At 37.1% G+C, this 23,581-nt stretch overlaps 2 protein-coding genes across 2 annotated transcripts; one reads left to right on the forward strand and one right to left on the reverse strand.

Moving 5' to 3' along the window:
• Nucleotides 1–118: 118 nt before the first annotated feature.
• Nucleotides 119–15,540, reverse strand: LOC127961091 (ubiquitin carboxyl-terminal hydrolase 12). Its single transcript, XM_052560031.1, has 9 exons — nucleotides 15,316–15,540; nucleotides 13,703–13,783; nucleotides 13,175–13,388; nucleotides 12,418–12,689; nucleotides 11,388–11,464; nucleotides 11,214–11,297; nucleotides 10,692–10,889; nucleotides 6,464–6,542; nucleotides 119–3,243 (listed from the first exon to the last, which is right to left on the reverse strand). The coding sequence occupies exons 1-9, from the start codon at nucleotides 15,361–15,363 to the stop codon at nucleotides 3,142–3,144; spliced, it is 1,155 nt and encodes a 384-aa protein (XP_052415991.1). The 5' UTR covers nucleotides 15,364–15,540; the 3' UTR covers nucleotides 119–3,141.
• Nucleotides 15,541–16,951: 1,411 nt separating this feature from the next.
• On the forward strand, nucleotides 16,952–21,226 carry LOC127962631 (ras-like protein family member 11A-like). The gene is made up of 4 exons (XM_052562251.1): nucleotides 16,952–17,434; nucleotides 17,761–17,817; nucleotides 18,029–18,111; nucleotides 18,754–21,226. Exons 1-4 carry the CDS (start codon nucleotides 17,284–17,286, stop codon nucleotides 19,222–19,224), a joined length of 762 nt encoding a protein of 253 aa, XP_052418211.1. The 5' UTR covers nucleotides 16,952–17,283; the 3' UTR covers nucleotides 19,225–21,226.
• Nucleotides 21,227–23,581: the final 2,355 nt, after the last annotated feature.

The following is a 23,581-nucleotide window of genomic DNA, read 5'->3' on the forward strand; positions in this document are numbered from 1 at the left end:
TACATTTTTGTGAAAATTTACCTTCTAGAAATGTCACAAGCTATACTTGCTGGAAACCACATGGGTGTTGCCCAGTTTAATGACATCATAAAGAAACAGACACCATGAACCCCCTGGAGATGGTTGATGTGTTTTTGTTTGATTTTATTTGGGACAGGGGGATCCAGTCCCATCTTTCATCCACACGGTCCACTCCACTCCAAAACCAGATTATTCACCTGGTTTACAATTTGTACATTGCTTTATTGAAAGTGCACATTTTTTTTTTTTACGCCCAGTTTGTAATAAACATTATTACAATGTTATGGAAAGGGGCGGATGAAACACAACTAACGTTAGCATGACATAGCATTAGTTTGTCTCATGTTTTGATGTAGTTTGTGTGTCTGCTAATGCCAAAACACTCAGGGTGCCATTACTGTGATCAGTGTATAAACTGATTCTCAAGATTGCAGCATTAATCTGGTAATTCCAACATTATCACCCTTACGTTTTTGTATTAACTCTCTCTTCGCATAACATACAGCAGACCCGGTGTCCAAATAAGGGACAAATTAGCAAATGTATAAAAATGAGAATGTCAAAGAAATGTTAACATAATATTTATAATTAAACATAAATAAAATCATGAAATATAAGAGCCCCAATAAAAGAAACATTCCTTCCCCCGTAACTACTAGATCACAAGCCAGTTTAAAAAAAATAAAATATCCAGTTAACTTAATGCAACTGATGATGACAACACATCTACAAACACTCTTACATAGCATGTGTAAATGAGTAATTTACATGACATGGCAACATATGTCAGTTTATTTCAACATATACCGTATTTTTCGCACTATAAGTCGAACCGTAATATAATTCGCATCAGTCCAAAAATACGTCATGATAAGGGAAAAAACATATTAAGTCACACTGGACTATAAGTTGCATTTATTTAGACCCAAGAACCAGGAGAAAACATTTCTGTCTACAGCCACGAGAGGGAGCAATATAATGCTTATTGTAGACTACAGGAGCACTGAGCAGCGTAGAGTCTAGCGGCTGTAGATGGTACTGTTTTCTCCTAGTTCATTTCTCTTGGTTTATGTCAAATTAATTTTGATAAATAAGTCGCACATGAATATAAGTCGCAGGACCAGCCAAACTATGAAAAAAAGTGCGACTTATAGTCCGGAAAATACGGTAGCTCAGTCTTCTTAAGAAGCGCAATGCCAGCAGGTTAACTGACCCGCAAGAAGCTTAAACCTCTTTACAGACATTGTTATGTGTTGTTTATAAGACCTTTACACATGCTTTATAACAATGTCAAGAGACTTTAAACCACACATCCACTGATACAAAGTAGACTTTACAGGATGAATGGAATAATAACCAGCAGCACTGTCAGTTTTGACCCCTCACAGATTAAAGCGCATTTTTGTCAAACCAACAACCAAATAAAGCCAGTGTAGTTTACAAAGGAAACCTGAAAAAAAAAACACCTTTTCAATCGTATACCATCCATTTTAGCCTCAAAACTATAGGGTTGAGAGAGAAGTAGATTAGGACAACAGGCTAGGCAACTGTGTGTTTGAAACTCAAAGCAAAGCAAAACTGCAGTATTTTGAGGTACCTCGCTATTATGTACTTTTCTCCTCACATGAAAATAATACCTAGTTTAGTTGGGTGTGTTTGTTTTTTGCCTATAAATCTTGACTAATTGCAGGGTGGTCTAGTTGTCTTGTAATATTTACTAGCTATGTGGCTTATTCTTCTGGCCGTGCAAAATCTTTTACTGAGTCCCCTTAACCAATCTAACTATTACCAAACCAAGTCGCAGCTTAAACTCGACATTTACAGACAGATCTAAGACTGTATGTGAGCACTGGCTGTGCTTCACTTCCCATCTATGTCTATACGGAGTTGAAACATTATTAATTAAGAAGGCAGAGGAGACTATAGAGATCTAGAGAAGAGTTACTGAGATTAAACAGAATAGATGCAGTCAATTCAATCGGCTTAATGAATCAGGAGAATTTATAATAGAGTGCAGAGCCACATTATGTTTGAATTATCCAACATTTCTACTGTTTAATGGGTAAACTGAATGAGTCCACATTCATTTCAGACAATCTCACAGCGCCAGAGTGTTCATGAAACATGATTGGAAATGTGTGCAGCTTTTGGTTTCAATATGACTTCTATTCAGAATAATATAAAGCCCTAATTTCTATCTCCATCTGTTACGCTTTACAGTTAGTGCACTACTAAGTGTGCACTATATGACACAATCAAGCTGTACACTCACTTGCAGTGCACAAGAACTGGCAGAATGTTTTACATTAATCGAATACTGATAGAGCATTCTTAAGCCAAGCTACATCTGTTATACAAGCACTACTCTGGTATCCACAATCCTCTCTGCATAAAAAAAAGCAGAGCACCCATCAATCCACAGGCCCTACATAAAATCACCTGTCAGGTTCTCGACACCAAAAAATGCTCATCCCCTTCAAGCTAATTTAAACCTGGTCAGTTTCATCCATTCAGGTGGAGCAGCTCTACTACAATGACAACATGAGCCACTGGTTCTGCATTCAACACATTTATAACTAGCTGGTTGACATGGACATAGCATGATGTGTCATGTTTGACACTGCAGATCAACATCTGAGGGTGAAGAACCGCCGTGCGGCTTTCTGGACTGATCGTGATATTGAGCCAAAACACAAATCAAGACACCGCCCAGCGAATGTGAAGTAAACCAGAATATCAAAATGAACCTTGTGACTCCGTGTGGTGGAAAAAAAAAAATTTGTACATTGTCCATTCTCAGGCCATCGAGACGTATGTGTAGCTCATTTCACATGTGTATGTGCGTTTTTGTGTGTGCTGAGCAACACAAAGCAGGCGAGTGAACCAGACGGCGATTTCTTCTGCCTGGGGATTACTGTGCTGTGTCCAGGTCACTCTGGCATCGACTGCTCCTGTCTGAGGCCTGACTGAAGCTCCACTGATAAGCCTGGATGAAAAGGGACTTGACTGAGGGGATGGAGCAGGGGGCGAGCTGTGTCAACAAAGCCCAAGCCTCCCTATCTGCCTGATCCGGACCCTCACAGATAACACGCTCCCATTCTTTCAGTCACTCTTTCCAGCTCAGTCTCTAGACTGGTAGAAGAGTATATACCCTGACTCAGAGTTTTTGGAGATGTCCGATGTCAGACCGTAGAATTCCTCGATTGCTTGGGCGTCTATTTTCTGTGGGGACCAAAAAAAGAGAAAGAGATACATAACTGGATATAAAGGAAAACGTATTTAAACTGGTGCACTAATTTCTGACTTCCTTTATGCATGAAAACAAACCTCATTGGTTCTTGTGGAAGCTTAAAACATGCTTGCATGACACATGAGAACATGGTTCATCATATTTCATGTTTATCATATTTGATGTGGACTACGTATGTGCATAATCAATGTTTATAAGTGAATAAAAGCCTAAATTAAATCTGTTAAACATATAAAGTGATTGTGTCCCTTGAGAAGACCTGGATTAAATAGCCAGGCTCAGATGGATCACAAGCATCAAAGTTTCCAGTGAATGGATTTTCAATGAAGGGACAGAAATCTCAGATTGCATTCATTCATTTTCTTTTGAGTTGCAAATATGAGGAAAAGTCTTTGATTTGGAACAAAATGAGTAACAGGATATTTCAACTAGGGATGCATGATATTATTGGAATCGGCCGATAAAGGCTTAAATGTTTTTTGCATAAGGTCATCGGTTAAAATTAAATCAAAAACAAAATGTTATGGTTTCAACTGCATTTGTCTGGAGAAAAAAAAAAGCAGGAATTGATTTTATTATAGGATTTTCAAAGCTTTCAATGTAATCCTATATACAAATATATACAATACAGACCAAAAGTTTGGAAACATTACTATTTTTAATGTTTTTGAAAGAAGTTTCTTCTGCTCATCAAGCCTGCATTTATTTGATCAAAAATACAGAAAAAAAAATAATATTGTGATATATTATTTCAATTTAAATTAATTGTTTTCTATTTGAATATACTTTAAAAAAATAATTTATTCCTGTGATGCAAAGCTGAATTTTCAGCATCATTACTCCATTCTTCAGTGTCACATGTAACATCCAGTCTATCACATGATCATTTAAAAATCATTCTAATATTCTGATTTATTATGAGTGTTGGAAACAGTTCTGCTGTCTAATATATTTGATGAATAAAACGTTAAAAAGAACTGCATTTATTCAAAATAAAAAATACAATTCTAATAATATATATTCTAATAATATATTTTCTTTACTATCACTTTTTATCAATTTAACACATCCTCGCTGAATAAAAGTATTGATTTTATTTTTAAAAAAGAAAAAAAAAACTGATTTACTGACCAGTAGTGTATATTGTTATTACAAAATATTTATATTTTAAAAACAATTATATTTTTTTACTTTTTATTCATCAAAGTATTCTAAAAAAGTATCACATGTTCTGAAAAAATATTAAGCAGCAGAACTGTTTTCAACTTTGATAATGAATCATCATATTAGAATGATTTCTAAAATTCAAAAATTCAAAGAATTCAGCTTTGCATCAGAAATAAATGATCATTTAAAGTATAATACATTTAAAAACAATTATTTTAAATTGTAATAATATATCAAAATATTACTGTTTTTTTTTATCAAATAAATGCAGGCTTTATGAGCAGAAGAAACTTTTCAAAAACATTAAAAATGGTAATGTTTCCAAACTTTTGGTCTGTACTATAATATATATATATATATATATATATATATATATATATATATATATATATATATATATATATATATATATATATATATATATATATATATATATATATAAACTAACCAAAATTAAAAATGATTTGTTTATCATTTCTGCACAGGAGAAACTTCAAAACAAAAAGGAAATATATAGTGGTACTGGAATAAGCTATAGACAATAATTTTTTTTATCAGATATTGGCAAAAATCTAATATCAAGCATCCCTGATTTCAACCAAAAATTTATATTCTATCATTTACTTGCATTCATGTAATTTCTTACCAGTTTTGTAGATATTTTGGAAAATTTATTTTATTTTGATTAATTTATTATTATAAATAATATTATTTAACTGATTCTTTTGTGTTTCGCAAAATCAAACAGTTTTGGATCCCTTCGATCTGTGTAATTAGCAACACCGAACATAATTACAATCTATTTGAGAGTCACAACAGGATCAAACAAAACAACATCTGCTCAAGCAATAACCAAAAATTCTGCGTGATGTCACTAGCGGTGCAGAAATGACAGTTCACTTTGACTTCTAAAGCTGTGTAAATGGAATTTTTCTCTGTCCAGAAAGCTCTTATGTTTCTTTTTCCAGATATCCAACTGGGAAGATATCAGATAATAATAATAAAAAAAACAGATAAAGAAATCTGACTTTAGCGTGTAACAGAGCTAAGCCGTCTGCCTCCAACATCCAGTGTCTTACACCACTACTGTGCTTGCTATTTATAAAAGACTGCTGCTTCCCCATGTTAAGGTATGAGAACTACTTCATGTTCTGAGAAGCATCTGAAAGTTTGTTCACAACATGTGTGTAAATATTTGTCAAGGTTACTGTGCAGCAGAGCGGAAATCACATCTGTGTGTCAAAACCAAATTAATATATACTATACATGTGCATGCAGGTGATGGAAAATCTGTCTCAATGTACGCTTTTAGTCTAGTAGTGTAAAACAAACAAGTGTCATGAGGATGTAATGGAAAAATGGTGCTGGATCACAATCCATATAGTACTCTTTTAAGTATGTTATATAGCAACAAAAATTGCTCTTTAAAGCAAAAATACTAATTCTGTGCTCAAAACAACAAGGGAAACTGTTCAAATGAATAAAAGAGTCTTGGTCTCATTAATGCATCACTATGCCAATAATTCATTCAGAGAACTCAAAAGTATTTGGGTCAATGCGAGGACAACTCCAGACAAGCACTCAGTGAAGAATAAACAGCAGCTGCAAATCACCTGACAGTTGAGGTTAATGCATGTGCTACTGTTCAGTTTTAGACTTCCAGATAATTCCAGACTGCAAATCATTTATTGTTAGGCAACGCTAACTAAATGTGAAAATTACTGTTATAACAACTGGAAGAAGAAACAATCAAGTTTGCTGAACTGAAACTGATGCTTCAAGGTCTCTGGTGGTTTATTTAGATACTTCTACTTTCTTTGTTCTCTTCTTTAAAAGTAGTACTTCAGAAAATTATTTCACCTCTATGAAAACACACTTAATGTGCATGTGCACAATCATTGAAGTCTATTATTCATTAATGTACATGATCTTTTTTCATTTGGGCCAAAACTGATTTTCTCTGGATACTGACTGCATGTTACCGATTTGTTTCATGTAAACTGTAAACATCATACTCAGACTTACCTCTACAATGTCATCATCAAACAGAAGCCAGAAGCCATGACTCTTCACTATAGTGATATAATGACCTCGATTTGGACCACTACAAAAAATAAAACATAATAAGATATGATGAGCAGAAACAAATGACAATCCACAGCACTATGAATGGAAGAGAAGATTTTTGTTTCAGTGGAAGACCGATTTATGGAGAAACAAGATTTATCTAAGATATCTGAAAATATATGCATGTATAACTCATTCAAAATAAGATGCATTTTTATAAAATAGAGTAAATTTTTATTTCATGCCTACTTTAACATTACCACACAGACAATATACTGTGCTCTTAACTCAATACACAATCCTTTATTGAGATAATAAATCCTGGTGGTTACTCGAAAATAAAATTGGCTGAAAATTTACTTTGGAAAAAATTTACTAGGCCAGGTGCAGATGAGTTTATTACTTCTTCATCCAAACAGATTTGGAGAAATCTCATCAATGAATACTCTGCAGTGAATCTACATGACTTCATCAGTTAATGTCTTGTGAAATGGGAAGCTGTATATTTGAAACAAATTCATCAAGATTATTTCTTAACTTCAAACTGTTGCTTTTGGCTAAAATATGAGTACTCTATCCCTAACACTGCATTCTCCAGTGAAATAAGTAATCTTGTCTGAATAAGGAGAGAGGTATGCACAAATCAAGAAACATTTAAGTGAAAGCAATCTAAAAAAAGTTCTAAACAAATATGTCAGCAGATTTTGATGTGAGAGGACAACAAGGGATGTACTTTTTCACTGAGGGCCCTATCTTGCACCCAGCGCAATTGACTTTGTACATCGACGCATGTGTCATTCCTATTTTGCAACCGCGCAAAGCGCGCTTTTCCCTCCACAGAAGCACGTCGCTAAACTAGTGAGTGAACTTGCGCTCCCTGGGCGGTTCAGCGCAAAAAAGGAGGCGTGTTCCGGCGCAAACAATCCCTGGTGCTATTTTGCTGTTCAATTAAACAATTGCGCCACTGACCAGAAAAAACCTAGTCTAAAGTCAGTGGCGCGTTGCGCGTTGTTCATTATGCTATTTTAAGGGCGCATGCTTGACCATAATGTATAGCGTGCACAACGCGCATACACTTTGCCCATGTAATCTACACAGATGCAACAGTTATTTTTGCAAATCATAAATTGTTACACTAAAAAAAATATTAACACATGAGATGATGGAAATCATTGTGGTGTATTTTGGGTGGGTTTCTCCCATCCCCATACAACACAACTTCTCAGTCTTTCACTGCTCTTACAAGAACATCAGTCTCCTCGGCTGTGAACCGCTCCTGGCGTGCGCCTGGTAAATACGCCATAATAATAGCAATCCATAATGGAACTTGCGCACCTGCTTTTAAAGGGAATGTTGGATGACGCTCTGATTGGTTTATTTCACATTACGCCCAAACCACACCTATGAATAATGAAGCTACTTCAGACCAACCCATTTTAGATTTGCGCCGGGCGCAAGAGCCATTTATCCCGCCGGGAAAATAGCAACAGCGCCGAGACCCGCCCACAAAGTTACTTGCGCTTCGCGCTTTGACACTTGCGTTTCAGACCGTTAAAATAGGGCCCTGAACGTGTTATTATGGATTATGGACTGGTATTTTGACCAGAAGCAATGGTTTGATAAAACTAGGGATGCTCATTTTAACCAGTTAACAGTTAAGAGTTTCAACCGTTTAATACAATAAGTTAAATGGTTTAAAAGTCTCTTTTTTTTTTTTCAGTAATTTATTAAAATATTTAATATTGCTATGCATATAAAAAGAAATCTCAAGAAATTAAAATATTTTCTCAAAGATCAATAATAATAATAATAAAATTACAAAACAGAAATGTTCAAGATCTCCAAAGCAGGCTTAATTACGAACTCAATACTTGGTTGGGACTCATTTTGCACAAATTACTGCTTTAGAGTGGTGTGGTATGAGGGAGATCAGCCTGTGGCACTGCTGAAGCGATATTGAAGCCCAGGTTGCTTTGATAGCGGCTCCTCTGTATTGTTTTCAGATGTTACTTATCTTCCTCTTCACAATACCCCATGGATTCTCTGTGAGGTTCAGGTCAGGTGAGTTGGCTAGCCTATCAGGCACAAGAATATCATGGTCATTAAACCACTTGGAAGTGGTTTTGGCACTGTGGGCAGGTGCTGAAGTCCTGCTGAAAAATGAAATCAGCATCTCCATAAAGCTTGTCAGCAGATGGAAGCATAAAGTGCTCAAAAATCTCCTGGTAGATGGCTGCATTGACTTTGGACTTGATCCAACACCAGCAGACATCACGGCAACCCAAATCATCACTGACTTCAGAAACTTCACACTGGACTTTGGATTCTGTGTCTCTCCAGTCTTCTTCCAGACTCCAGACCTTAATTTCCAAATGAAATGTTAAATTTACTTTCATCTGAAAAGAGGACTTTGGACCACTGAGCAACAGTCCAGTTCTTTTTCTCCTTACCCCAGGTAAAATGCTTCTGACATTTTTTTCTGGTTCAGGAGTGGCTTGGTTCTAGGAATGTGACAGCTGTAGTCCTTTTGCTAAAGACGTCTGAGTGTGGTGTCTCTTGATGCGCTGACTCCGGCTTCAGTACACTCTATTCATTCACAGCTCTATTTACTAATTCGTTCCCTCTATGCACTAAAACATGCGCACAATTTCCTAATTTGTTCTCTGGATGTATTAAAATGTGCACACGATTACCATTTCGTTTCCTTGATTTGCTAAATCGTCCGCACAATTTACTAATTCGTTCTCTCAATTTATAAATCGTGTACACAATTTAGCAAATCGAGGGAACAAATTAGTAAATCGTGCGGACAATTTATAAATAGAGGATACGATATAGTAAATTGTGCACACGATTTAGCCAACTTTTTTCCTGCATGTCATGTGCGGGGCTCTGTAGACGGACTAAATCCTTCTGAATGGTATAATTGGTTTGTCCACCAGAATGCACTCCATTGTTTGCTACTGGAGACCCAGGCCAGTGTAGTCCAGAGATACGCGGATGAGCTCAAACTTAATCCGAGTTCGCTGCTTTAAATTATCCGTTCCCCACCCACCAGCACCTTTATTTAACTTCACATTACAATGATTCTAATTCTTAGTTTTGCATGATGATATGATGAGTGGATGGTTCATTTTCAACAGCAGATTGTGACGTTAGAGACTAGCGCTGATCTGCGCATCACGGCATGCGTCTTTGGTGAATTAAAGCCTGTGTTACTGCCATCGGAGCTGATCGAGGCCACTCAGTCAATGCTGCTGTTTTTACGGCCACACCGTGGCCCAGAACTCATGCTTATCACATCGGTCACATCACATGGCATGGTGCGACAAAATACAATAGTAGAACACAACCCATTATAATCAGTGATGTTGACTACACTGGATGCAGTAAACTGATGCCTCATTTTATTTATGACGTGCTGACACAAAGTTCAAATGATTTTCAATGGTTGCTTTGTTGTGTCCTGTTGCGGCGCAGACACAGTGTCTGCATAGTTTGTAACAAAGTTAGTATCTTTCTGCAGTCCAATAGACAGCAATGTGGTGGTGGCTTGAGTGTGTTGAATAGTGATTTAATGCTATATTGTCATCCAGTTGGAGATTCTCAATGCCTCCACTATAAAGGCCTATGTTTGTCACACCATTATAAGTGTCTGAAAACCACATCGGAGTTATCATTGCAAAAATTTGTTTATGTGTATATATATTCTGTTTATGTAGGCTATACACTTTATACTATATACACAATACCAGTTAAAACCTTTGACTATAATGTACTATAATATAGACTACACATAAAGAATATTGGCCGTTATATCAGTATCAGTCTTTTTTTACTCCCTAATATCGGTATCAGCGTCGACCCACCAAAAAACCTTTATTGGTCGGGCTCTAAAAGAAAAACCTGAATGATGGATTAATTTTTTTACAAACATACAGCTTTTCACTTTATAGAGTCATGTGGATTACTGTGGATTATTGTGATGCTTTTTTCAGCTGTTTGAACTCTCATTCTGACGGCACCCATTCACTGCAGAGGATCCATTGGGGAGCAAGTGATGTAATGCTAAATTTCACCAAATCTGTTCCCATGAAGAAACAAACTCATCTACCTCTTGGATGGCCTGAAGAGGAGTTTTTGGGTGAAATATTCCTATGACTTGACTGCCACACCAGAAACCTACCTCCCACAGTGCACCACTACAGCCACCAGGTCGTACAATCGATCAGGGTTGGTAGCATCACCAGAGGTGTTAAAGAGCCTCAGCTCCAGAGGGAAGACTACACGATAAGAGAGCTTGGTAAAGCGATGTATCTGGTCCATGTACTTAAAGCGCTTTAGATGCAGGGCAAGGATCATGGGTAATTTCTTCACCCGCATCCTGCAAGTAAGAAAAGAGACAGGATCAATTTTAACTTCAAATTCCATCTCTATTCCTTCTCTATTCTCAGACACGTTATTGCACGTTATTAGCCAACTGTAATTGTTAAATGCTCCAGGATTAAAATCTGTCTCTTCTGTGCACAGAACCAACACACTAATGCATTGAGTAGAACACCAAGATTCATTCAAATAAGGAAGGAAATGCTACATAGATGGGGCTGTCCATAGCATCAGGCTTACATTGGTTGATATGAATATCACAGCAAATGCACGCCCGGAACAAGAGTAATTTCAGCCATGCCAGTCTGTTGGAACTACATACCTTTTCTGAGCCTCCTGTTTACTTCTGCATTGCTCACAGTAGTACTTGTATTCACTACATAAGGTCTCTGTGTTGCTGAAGCCCCTGTTAGTGCAGAGAAAACACGCTAGCTTTCCAATAAACAAAGAATTTGCATCAAAGGGACATTTGTTGCAGTTACGTTTGTGGCTTTACCTAAGACAGTGTGTGATGGAGGTATTCTGCTCCACATCCACTGAAAGGTCTAGGAAGTCTTCATCTTTACTGCTCACCTGGGGAGAAAGAGGATAGATTGTATGATGGGAAATCCTAAGGCTGCATATTATCAAACACAGCTAGGACATGTCCTAAATGCAATCATAAGCCCTTGTTTTTCTACTCTGTGTCCACACTTCAATGCTGTAATATCAAACTGTAGAGAAGGAGCATGCCGCAGAAAACACATCATCTCAAATCAGTACATCAAAGGTGTGTAATGGCAAAACAGAGGGCACTCATGGACAGCCTTCAAAATCATCAAATAAAGTACATTTGGAAATGCAACAAAAGAGAAGCCTGAATAGTTTCCTAAGGTTTTCCACCAATTAAAAGACATCTGTAAATATTTTACAGTTATAATGTAAAATAAAATGACTATTAAATAATTTTTCATAAATACGTCATGTAAAAAATAAAAAGGTCAAATGTTACAAAATAGTAATATTTCATATTTGCTTTTAAATTTTGTTTGCCTCTAGTAATTTATTTAATTTTATTCTACTACATATAATAATTTAATAAACATTAACATATATATATAAAATTTGGGGCCTTATTGTGCAGGCTTAAAAACAAGCATAGCAAACCTAAAGCTTTTCATAATTTTTTTTTATAAAAAAAAAAAAAAAAGAACAGCCTTATAATAATAAATCACATTTTAGATCACAATGGCATTTTTTAAATACTTGAAAAATCCTCATCAGTAATCACCTCACACCCCTACATCTCAGATCAGCAATAACAGTTAACATATTCCACAATCCAAACATTTAACAGACTTCTTTGGGCCGTGACACACTGTTGAAAACTGTCCTCCCATCACATCCATAACAATCCCCCAGATGCTGATTAGTCCAAGCCAAAGTGACAAAAGCATACTCCCGAAAACTCACTCATCCCATATCTCATTAATAAAAACAAGATCCCTTTAGGGCACTTATGACTCACTCCACCTCCTCTGACTCACCGCTTCACAGTTCAGGCAACGCGTCTCATTGGTCAGTGTGCCTTGGAAGATCTCGTGCACCCATGTCTGCTGGGTCTTTTCCTCCGTTTCAGCCTCTCCTGTGCTGCTACCGCTTCCACCTCCTCCTCCACTTACACTTCCACCATTCTGTACTACCTTTCCATTCTGCTGTCTCTCCTGGCTCTTTTCCTCTTGTAGCAGGTCTGCAATGGTGTTGAGCAAGTAGTTGAGGAATTCGTGTGCATCTTGCTGCATGTAGTTGTCAAACAGCTCTGTAGGTAAAAAAAGAAGTGTCGATAGCATCAGGTAGCTGCAAGTCTAATACTGTATATAAACAGCAGAAATGAACAGTGAAAAAATGATTTAATCATTTAATAGAAATGTTTCCCCATAGCTATTTAAACAGTGCAGCTGAATCTACTGCGCCATGGTAAAAGAAATGACATTTTATGTCAGTTCCTAATTTGCAGTCAAAGCAAAACTATACAACAAAAATAAATGGTGTTGTCTTTGCTGGCTGCATGAGCAGTATCTGAAGCAAAGCTGAATTTTCAGGAGGCATTACTCCAATCAGTGTCACATGATCCTTCAGAAATCAGAAATGTTTACACATATATTAGTTATTACATGTATATTAATAACTGTATAGCAACATTTCACAGATCTCTAAGCACCTGCATAACATTCCCACTAGCCCACATCAACAAGCCCTCTCTCGTCAGTCAGTCAAACTGCAGGACTCAGAATCTTTTCTCACCATTTTCCTTCCTCAACCTGGAGATGAACTTCTTTGGTGGAATGACTCCCACTTTCTTCTTCTGAGTTGCAATGCTGTTGAAGAGGTCAGCCAGGCAGGTGAGCAGGCTCTCTTTCCGTCGTGGCTGGATCTTATAGGCCAGCACTTTCTCCCGGAAGGGCCGGCAAAAGTACAGGGCCTGCAGCACTGAGTTACAGTAGCAGGTGTTGCCAAACTGAGCGAGCAGATTGCAATAGGAGAAAGAACAGATCAAAGATTGAGGACGGATATGTGAGGACATACATGCAAATATAATATGTGTCAAATATGCAATAAATGCCTCTGAGAAGGAAAGCAAACCATTGTTGGATACATGGAGTGGTTTTATTATTAGATTTTGCTGCCTTTTATGCATGCTTGCCAAATCTGCCATTAAGTGATGACATAAGCACATTACATAAAAAGGTGTTTTCAGATTTAAAAGTGATATGGCAAAGTCATCTTCTATTTATAGCACATTCACTGACAAACACAATAACGTAAACTTACATTGACCAGCCCAAAGTAGTGTTCATTAACAGGGAACTGTTCCGGTCCAATCTCCTTCTCCAAAGCAGAGGCATTGGCGCCCTACAGGGAACAGCCACAATGGTTATCTTTGCTCATGGGTTTCAATAATACAAGTGGCCAGGAACACCCTGGACCTATTGGAGACTAACAGGAACATCCTGTTTGTGAAGAATGATGCCTGACTTGGCATTAACAGGATGCAGTTGCTGGGCAAGTGCACCCACTCTGTTTCACCAGGGGAGAACATCAAGGCAGAGCTGTAAGTGGTATCAGTATCTGAAGTATAATGCATAAGTTCTCAGATGATAAAAGGGCCAAGTCAGAGGTTCTTAAGCTTTTGGAACCGAAAGCCACCCCACTGTCCAGTATTCAAAGACCCACTTCCAGCCATATAGGAGGAGATATTTCTGGTGTTTCTGCTGCAGTTATGATAAAGCTATTTCTTTCTATATTTTTTAAACAGAAACTGGGAGTATAAAATATTTAATTAATTAACCACAATTGAGAACTGTATGTTTGTCTACAGGATTTATTGTTTTTATGTGTTTTAGCATTTTAACATCGATTTGGAGTTACTATTTCAAAAATATTCATAATAATTAATTATTTAAATACCTAAATACTGTAAATATCGTTTCTGGAAAGAAAAATGATCAAAATTTAACATTACATATAATGTCAAGCCATGACTTGATGTCCTAAGGTATGATGTATCAATACATTTTACTCACTTAATAAACAGCATTTTTTTTTTTTAATACATACCTCATAGCTCTTTTACTGGTCCATACTGGCACCCTGAGGTGGCTAAGCAAAATCAACAAGATCTAAATCCATATGTCCTATTTCTATAACTGTTTATCAGTATTTGCTGGTAAATGAGGAAGTTGCCACATAAATATCTTTCTATAGAAAGGATTCACTGATTGATAAGAATTAAATCTCAAGCTAGAAGCTGTTCTATAACTCCCAGTACCTACCCAAATAAATAACATTTTAAATTCAAATAACCAACTGTATGTTCGTTGCTAGTCTGATCTACTTCGAATGTTCTCGTGTGACAGTTTAAGAAAACCCTTTCAGCAATACAGACACTGAGCTCATAAAATCAGTTTTTAGTTGTGTCCTTGAAATAATGTTAAAACAACAACAGAAGCAGCAGCAGGAACTGTAGTCTCGTGCATGACCTCGCCTGATACCCTGTCCACCCTTCCTCTTAACAAAACACTCGTAAACATGCATACAGTATCCACATGACAGATTTTATCTAATGATAGATAAAGTTGAACCGCCCGGCTAATCAAACACGGACATTATTTATGTGTCGCTTGCTAATACGCTAGGCTATACATTTGACCCTTGAGCAGAATATCAATTTATCTAACAAAAAGTCCGTTCAACCACGTCTTCAAACTTATACTGTGTCTATAAACCCGGACAGAGAGGTGTGCAAACTTTTTGTGGCTGCGCTGCCATATCATGACGCGGTTGTTTATCTGTTAGCTGTTGAGCTAGCCTGTTAGCAGGCTAATCCAAACACAGGTTAGACGCAGTGGACGGGACAACACTCACTTACGCGAGGAAAAACTCACCATCGTACAAATCGAGGCGATCTTTCGGACTGTCATCAGTATTTCCATCCGTCTGTCGCCATGTTGGACCGAACCCTTATTTAAAAGTGTGACAGCCGCACAGGCTGAAGTTCCGGTGAAACCATCAGTCGGTCAGCTCGCGGCGGAGTGAGGGAGTGTCGCCTCGCGCGCTGTAACCTAGCAGCTGCGCACTACACAACATCAACAAACCTACTATGACGAAGACTACTGTTGACAGCAACTTTGGCCCCATTTATTTATGTTCAACATAGTTCACAAATGCTGGGAAATTTAGCATAAAAATGTCAAAGCACGGAATAGAAAAGAAATGATATGCAAATGTTTACGTCAAATAAGTAAATATTTTAAGTGGCAATTAAATTTTTGTTCACATATTTTGTTATATATTTTCAAACATATTTTGTGATAATTTATATGATCTGGCCTATGTAGTATTTCTTATCAATGTGATGTTTATGGTTCTAAAAAAAATCAATATTATTTAAATAATCATTAAACCTATGATTAAATGTCTTATAAATGTAATATCATATTAAGTGGGAATTGGCAAAACGAAAATAAGCGTAAAACATTTGATAATTTCTAATTATCTAAAAAGAAAGAAACCTTTGGATTCTTTTTTGTTTCACTTTCTTTTGAAAACAAATAGGCTACATTTTGCTTTAGTAACCATTAAAAAAAAAAAAAAGGATAAGTGACATTTTAAATAAGGATACATTAATCATTTTATTTCACGCATAACCAATTGAATATAAAGGCAGACAACGGTGAATTATGGATACTATGTGTAAAAGGAGTAGCCCCGAGTTACATCTTTTGATGTTTTCATATTTTATGGCGAAGACTTACCGTGTATATTAATTAGGTAATACTGACGTTGCTTGGTAACCTTCCTATCACGTGGCCTATTTAATATTCATGAGTCCAGTCTTCTTCATAGTAAGATTCGTACTCACCCGCCCTTCTCTGGTTTCTCTAACGAGCACAGGGTCATATGTGCCCCCTGGACGCGCTGTGCTGCTTTTGACCGTTGTACATGTTTTATAGATTAGCGGGAACCTGGACAATGAGGAGAAGACGACAATGCGCTCGGCTGTTTTCGTGCTGTCTTTCCATCTACACACACACACACACACACACACACACACACACACACACACACACTGCAAGAACAACTCACTACAAATATGAACTTTGGTGCACACTGTTTGGAAGAATGTTATATATTGGTTTCACAATTTAAAGTCCACGCCTACAAAATGTGTGATGAAAAAAATGAATAGCGAAATAGTAAATTTCGACATAGGTTTATGTATTTTTTTTCCACTCAAGTATGTTTTCAGTTACCACAAAGGCAGCTATTTGCGTTTTGATGTAACAGTTCTGTCTTAACTTTATGCTTCGAAAAAGTCATTAAATAGTTAATAATAATTAAAAAGTCATTAAACAATATCCATACTCTTTTCGATATAGCACGCTTATTATTAGCCTATATTTATGCACTTTTAAATGCATGAACGTATTGTCTGACTGACTGAGTGATCTGGTTTATTCACGCCCCTCTTCGGCTTGGCCACTCTTTTTTTTTTTTTTTTTTTTTTTTTTTTTTTTTTTTGCTGAAGGCGCAGTTGCGGTCTGTGGAAAAAAAAAGGTTTTGCGATCAGGAACTGCGGGCTGTGGACGATTGTGTTAGACTTACTTCATTAGAGGGCCGGTATGCAAAATTAACATTCATGTCGTGCAGAAGCGGAGCCATCGTTTGGGGTGCACTGGATTGCATTTATTTAAAACAGTCTATGAAGACCTCTGTCTGCCAAACGGAGACAACAGAAAGCTTCTCGCGTTATGAGGAGGACACCTAACGTGTGGAGCGGGCTCATATAGCGCCAGAACGCGTGGGAAAAGAGATGCATTTCTAGACAGTCGAATATAGTTCCAGCTTTCTAAATGCGTCTTCTTATCGAACAGACAAGAACAATGAGCAGTGGCTCTAGCAACTTTCTGCTAGTGCCTATACCGGAGTATCCTGTACTAGACTGCGTGCCAAGCAAAAACGTCAAAATAGTTGTACTTGGTGCAAGCAATGTCGGAAAAACAGGTAAATATATAACACAATGTGGTTTTTAATATGTACAAGTAATATAACTCATTTTACTTTATGCCATCATATTTTTTATTACATTGTAACTTATTCTAAAGGCACTTTGGCGATTTAATGTTTATACAGTTTATTATGTTTAGTCATCAATAAAGACGCGTTTTTTCTAATCCTTATAAGACGATGATGTTAGAGATATTTAAGCTAGTTTAACGCCAGGGTGCGACATACACTGGAACACTGCAAAGTTGTGCACGAGCTATGCGAGTGACAATGCTTATGCCTATTATGCTGATACAAAGTTTCCATTTGATTTAAATTTTCAGCTCTGATTGTACGATTTCTTACTAAGAGATTCATAGGAGACTATGAAGCCAACACAGGTAAACATTACAATGAAACAATGCTATTATACTATGATCCTATGAACTGTAAAAATGTGTTCATCATCATGACATTTTTGTTGCAGACCAGTCTACTGGTTACAGTCATTTCTGTTATAATAAACTTGATCAGACTTTCAGCACTTTATACTGAAAATACACTGACGTTTATCATTTTAGAAAGTGGATTTTTCTTTTTCAACATCCCTAGGAGCCTTGTATTCAAGGAAGATTAATTTGGATGGGGAGCAAGTTTCTTTACAAGTGCAGGACACTCCGTGTGTTTCACTCCAGGTACCGCCAAATCACATTCCTAACACTTCCTTCTGTCGTTCAGCTCAAGCTTCATCAGAAGCAGTGTGCCTATGGCGTATTATCACAGTCATTTAGATCAGTCAGTCATCGCCTGTGGGATTCCTGCATGCTCCAGATGAACTGTGGGGAATATTAGTTCAAACATTTGGCCAGTAAACAAAGTATGCAGCGCAGGGGAGATAAAGAGGGTGTGTTCAGCCATAAGCTCATTAGTCTGACTCATGTGAAGCCTTCTGAAGGACTCTCTCTCTTCAACTGAATGAATCTGATCCTGCCTCAAGCGCAGTGTGTATATAGGTGTTATAATGATTGAGAATTGACTTCTTAGTTGTTATGTTAGAACTAACTTATTGGTAGTCAGTGCTTGTGTTTCCCTACTAGAAATCTCAGTTGAAATCTCAGCAGAAAACTCATTCCCTGTTTCCCACAGTAAAAGGAAATTGTGGTCTTGGGGTGGGGTTTAGTTACCCGGTGCCCGTTACTCAGTACTTAAATGTATAATTACAGTGTAACAATGACACCTTATTAAACGTTGACCCAATTTTCAGCCAGAAATTGCTTATAAAGTTCATAAAAAATGTTATATAAAATTGGAATAAAACACCAGTTTTCTCATTCCAGGATGACGCAGAGGGTCTTTACTGTCAGGAGCAGATCAACCGCTCCATTTACTGGGCGGATGGATATGTTCTCGTCTTCTCCATCACTGACCTCAACAGCTACCGTACCATCCAGCCTCTCTATCAACATGTGCGCCGAATCCATCCCAGCGGCAACATCCCTGTTATCATCGTGGGAAACAAGAGCGACCTGCTGCGCGCACGACAGGTCCCGGAACACGAGGGAAAGGCACTAGCTGATGAATTGGGAGGGCCCTACTTTGAGGCTTCGGCCAGGGAGAACCATGAGAGCGTCCAGGCTGCTTTCCTGAACTTATGTCAGGAGGTTAGCCGAGCGCTGGGAGGAGGAAATGGGGAGAAGAGAAAAGGTGGACTCCACCTTGCCAGGCCAAAGAGCCCAAACATGCAAGAACTGAAGAGAAGGTTCCGGCAAGTGTTGTCATCTAAGGTCAAGTCAGCGAGTGCACTATGAAGAAGATCATATGATTGAAGAATGTGACCGTGTAGGATTCAGAGAGTGTTAACAATATGCTGTTGCGTAAGTGATTGTGAAACACGAGGCAAAACATTGAAACTTTCCAAGTACAGATGAGCAGTGAGATCACTGTGCTCTGCATGAACTGCAACATGGGACTCCTGACACTGAACTTCTAATGGTTTTAAGGCCAAAAAAATAGTTTTTTGTTTAATCTTTTAGCTGCAGTTATGCAGATGTTTCCTAGTTTTCCAGGATTATGATTCATTTCTTAAATTTGGTTGTTTGATAGTGAATTTCTTTCATTTATCAATGAGGATTATAAATGAATCTCTATTAATGTGAAGCAATGATAAGATTATTTTTGACCAATGTATATTGAAAGTAACAAAGTAAAACAAGCATGCTGAAGGGCCGTTTATTGGACACATAAGTTGCAGTCTGTTCCTAAGATTCTCATGTGACTGGAGCAGTTTTACAAAACGCTGTTCTAGGATTATCCCAGCTTTTCCTGACAGTGAGAGACATAATCCAGCTATGTTGTTTAGAATCGTGGGAGGAAAAGGTTGTTGACTGGTGGTTCCCATGACCTTTGACCTACTTACACTGCGTCAAGGATTTGAGTGTACTATGGAGGTTCATAGATGTTCTCCTTCGCTATTTCTTCCAGATGTCCCACTCAAATGGACATTTGTTTATCTTGCAGCACAGATGAAGTAGCATTTCTCTGAAGAAGGTCTTGAGATTCCTGGACTAAACTATTGGTCATGCACCCAGTTAGTCATTGACCTCTAACCTTTCACCTCTGATATGGCCTACCATTTTCCTCTCTTCACACACTGACCTAAATGAAAAGCAGATTCAGTAAGTGACTAGCCTTGAACTCTCTGCTCTCGGGAAAGTGTGCGCATGCCCGTTTCCTTATACTTTGACCAAGTAAAAGACTGGTAAAATATACAGTATATCCTGTGCTGATTTGATTTCTTCCTGCCTTCTCTCATTATCTATATCTTTTACATAAACCCCCAATATTTTCAAAGACTTGCGTCAACATCTCAATTTCATTTCAACTGAACTTTTCTCAAATTCTCTAAAATCGTTGCAAACTAGAGAACTCTCGGAACTTGCTGGTTTACCTGGCCTTACCATAACATTTAAGTAGGCCTACAATTACAAAAATCAGAGGGATCTGGTGCTGGATTAGAACACAAGCCTGAATCAGTGGCGCCTCTCCTTTAGTTTGCGTAAAACAGATTTAATAAACCATCTCTCTGACATTGCAAATATTAATGGCTTCCTGTAGCTACTATTGCCTGCAAAAACTGAGAAAGATTGGACTTATATTGTCCTCTGACCAATGGGGAGGATGAACTGGTGTTTGTCCTAATTATGGTTCTTTTGGGAAAGCTGGTCAAGGAAGTTCGAATTCTCAGCAGAGTGATATTAGAGGAGAAACAGCTGTGACGTGAAATGCTTAGAGACACTTTTTTCCCTCATCTGAGCTCATTACGCTATCACAGCCACAGGAAGCATGACCGAGACCATTCCCATAGGAGGACCGGGGGTGGAAAGAGGGAGAAAAACAGTAAGAGAAAGGAAAAAAGGAAGTGAGGCAAGAAGCTAGAGGGAGAGCTATTAATGAAAATAGAGAGAAGGAAGGTCAACAATCTCCCAACCGGTCCATTCAGAGTGACAAACATCAATGAGGTTTGAGACCTGCTAGTGTCTGGCAAGACTGACTGCAGTATTAACAAGTTGTTTAATTTCTGTTTGAATACAGGGATTTACGTTTACATCTGCTTTCATATTTGTTCAGTTTTGGAAAGAACACCAAGAAGTGATTCATGTCGGCTGAACTCTTCAAGATGAACCCTAGTAATGTTTGGTTTAGTCAATGAAAAGTCTCTCTAAACATTGGAACTGTTTCTGTCCTTTTACATTTGAGGTCATTTTTTGATGTTTCAGGTTTTTAAAAAATAAAAGGTGAAAATCTCTTTCAGATTTTGCTCTGTACTCTGCAGATTCACTGAAAGTACTCCAAAATGGGGAGCAACTACCTAATTAACATAACATTCTGATAAAAGTGAAGCACAGGATGCATCTGGTCAAATAATATGGCTGTATATACCATCATACCCACCCTACATGTTTAAGGGCTGTCTCTGTTCAAACTTGAACCATCTGGATGCAGACCAGTACTTGGTAGGTTACAGGTTATGCTTCACCGCATGTTGGCTTTAATGATAATAGTCTCACAGACCAGCCCAACAGTGTTGAAACTTAAGCGAGAGTTTGTAGAGACTTGGTCAGGGAGGTGCAGATTTGGTTTGCACTCATTTTTGTCTATTATGGTATTTAGCAGCTGACCTCTGATGCAGCGGCATCCCAGAACATTGTCAGAACTTTGACTAATGGTTTGGCAAAGTCATGAACAAAATGTCTTCTAGTAAGGTTAATACAGTGCTCTTTTAGAGTTATCTAATCTTTAATAATGTTCTTGAACAAATACATTATTACAAGTCATTTATGGAATGTTTTATTTTTGAAACAGTTTGTTTTTAAAATGTGCTACTTGTTTCGGAACATTCAGAGAACATTCAGAGTAAAGTATCAGAAATAATATTTTTCATATATTAATGGGAAAGTTTGAATTTTATTTTTTCAAAAAAATAAAATCAGGAATGGTTTCTGCTTCTTCAATATATATATATATATATATATATATATATATATATATATATATATATATATATATATATATATATATATATATATATTTATATTTATATATATATATATATATATATATATATATATACATATATATATTGATAACGTTAAAATAAAATAAATAAATTGCAAGACACTCCTGCTGTAAAGTGTCCTTTTGAACCAGAGCAGCTCATCTTTATTTGGCATCTGCCCTCAGTATTTTTTTCTGACTTGACACTTTCAAGGTATTGTAAGCATTTTTTTTATCACAACACAATAAAATAACCCTTTACTAAAATAACCCATATGATAACTCTTTCTGAGACAGCCGTAAAAACAACAATAATAACAATAAATCTTTGTTTCATACAAAAAATGCTCTCTATCAACCACTGTGTGCATTCAGGTTTTATTTTTTGTCTTTTTTATTTACGTTTAGAGAGGGTGTGGGGAAAAGTTAGCAATTACTTAAAATCTTTAAAAGTATCTTGTCATTTTGATGAATTCACTTTTATTTTGTTTGTTAATAAATCAGTTGCCTTGATACAGACCTTATCTGGTCTTTGATAAAAACATTTCTTACTGACATTTACAGACACATTTATAATTGTGATCTACAGTAATGTGATCTAATGAGCTAACTGTGATTCTAAATTGTGTTTTCCTCAGTAGTCCAACTCCCCATATGCTGACAAATACATACAAATACTTTCTTAATTAATTTCACATATAAATACATAATATTATAAATGTGTGTTTATGCACATTTTAGCCTATATTAACACATGCACACACATAAAGAACAGAACTGGATCACTGGGCAGTGTTTTTGAGCTGTCTCCTGGTTACTACAACAGCAAATCATTGAACTCCATCTGTTTTTCTTCTAGACTATATGTGGCATTAAAGTATTACATAAGCCTCATCATAACCAGTCAACAAACTGAGCCTGGAATGATTTAGAAAGTTTCCATTCCATATTAATCTGTGATATAAATAGTTATGTGGGTTTTGTTTGCTATTCTGGATGGCATTTTAATCTCTAAATAGTCCGAATCAAAATAATATGAATTTTGAGTATTTGTCGATCTAAATACCACGCCTTGATCTGCAGCATCTCCAGTTTGTCACCAGAGGTCATGCTTTCCACAAAACTATTAATCATTGTCATCACGACTGTAGCAATAGCCTACTAGTTTATTTACTTACCTTATAACTTTGAAAGTATTCAGAATTCACTCACTTAGTGTGTGCTTTTTGTTAATGTCCTCTTATTATTATTATTTTATTCATTATTATATCTTATTTATTTATTTTCACTGCTCTACATTTCTAGTACTTTGTGTAGCCCAAGTAAACAATGCGCAAGAACGCCCATCTGTCTGGATGACTGATGACGCAAGGTTTGGATGGCACCGAGGGAATGTTCTGAGGCACTAATATCTGCCACAGCAATCTTTCCATATTCATTACCTTTGACATGTGAGTGACATGTTCCCCTGTGCCTCTCCCCCGGTGAAATGTCCTGACCCCAGTGACGGCAGGTCAAGTCTCGAGGGGAATTATGAGAAATATGGATGAGAAAATCTACCATGAGCTTTGACTGAGCACATAAAACATGGAGATATGGCATATGGAAAGT

Source organism: Carassius gibelio, chromosome B7 (genome assembly GCF_023724105.1).
Source record: "Carassius gibelio isolate Cgi1373 ecotype wild population from Czech Republic chromosome B7, carGib1.2-hapl.c, whole genome shotgun sequence".
NCBI classification, from domain to species: Eukaryota; Metazoa; Chordata; class Actinopteri; order Cypriniformes; family Cyprinidae; genus Carassius; species Carassius gibelio.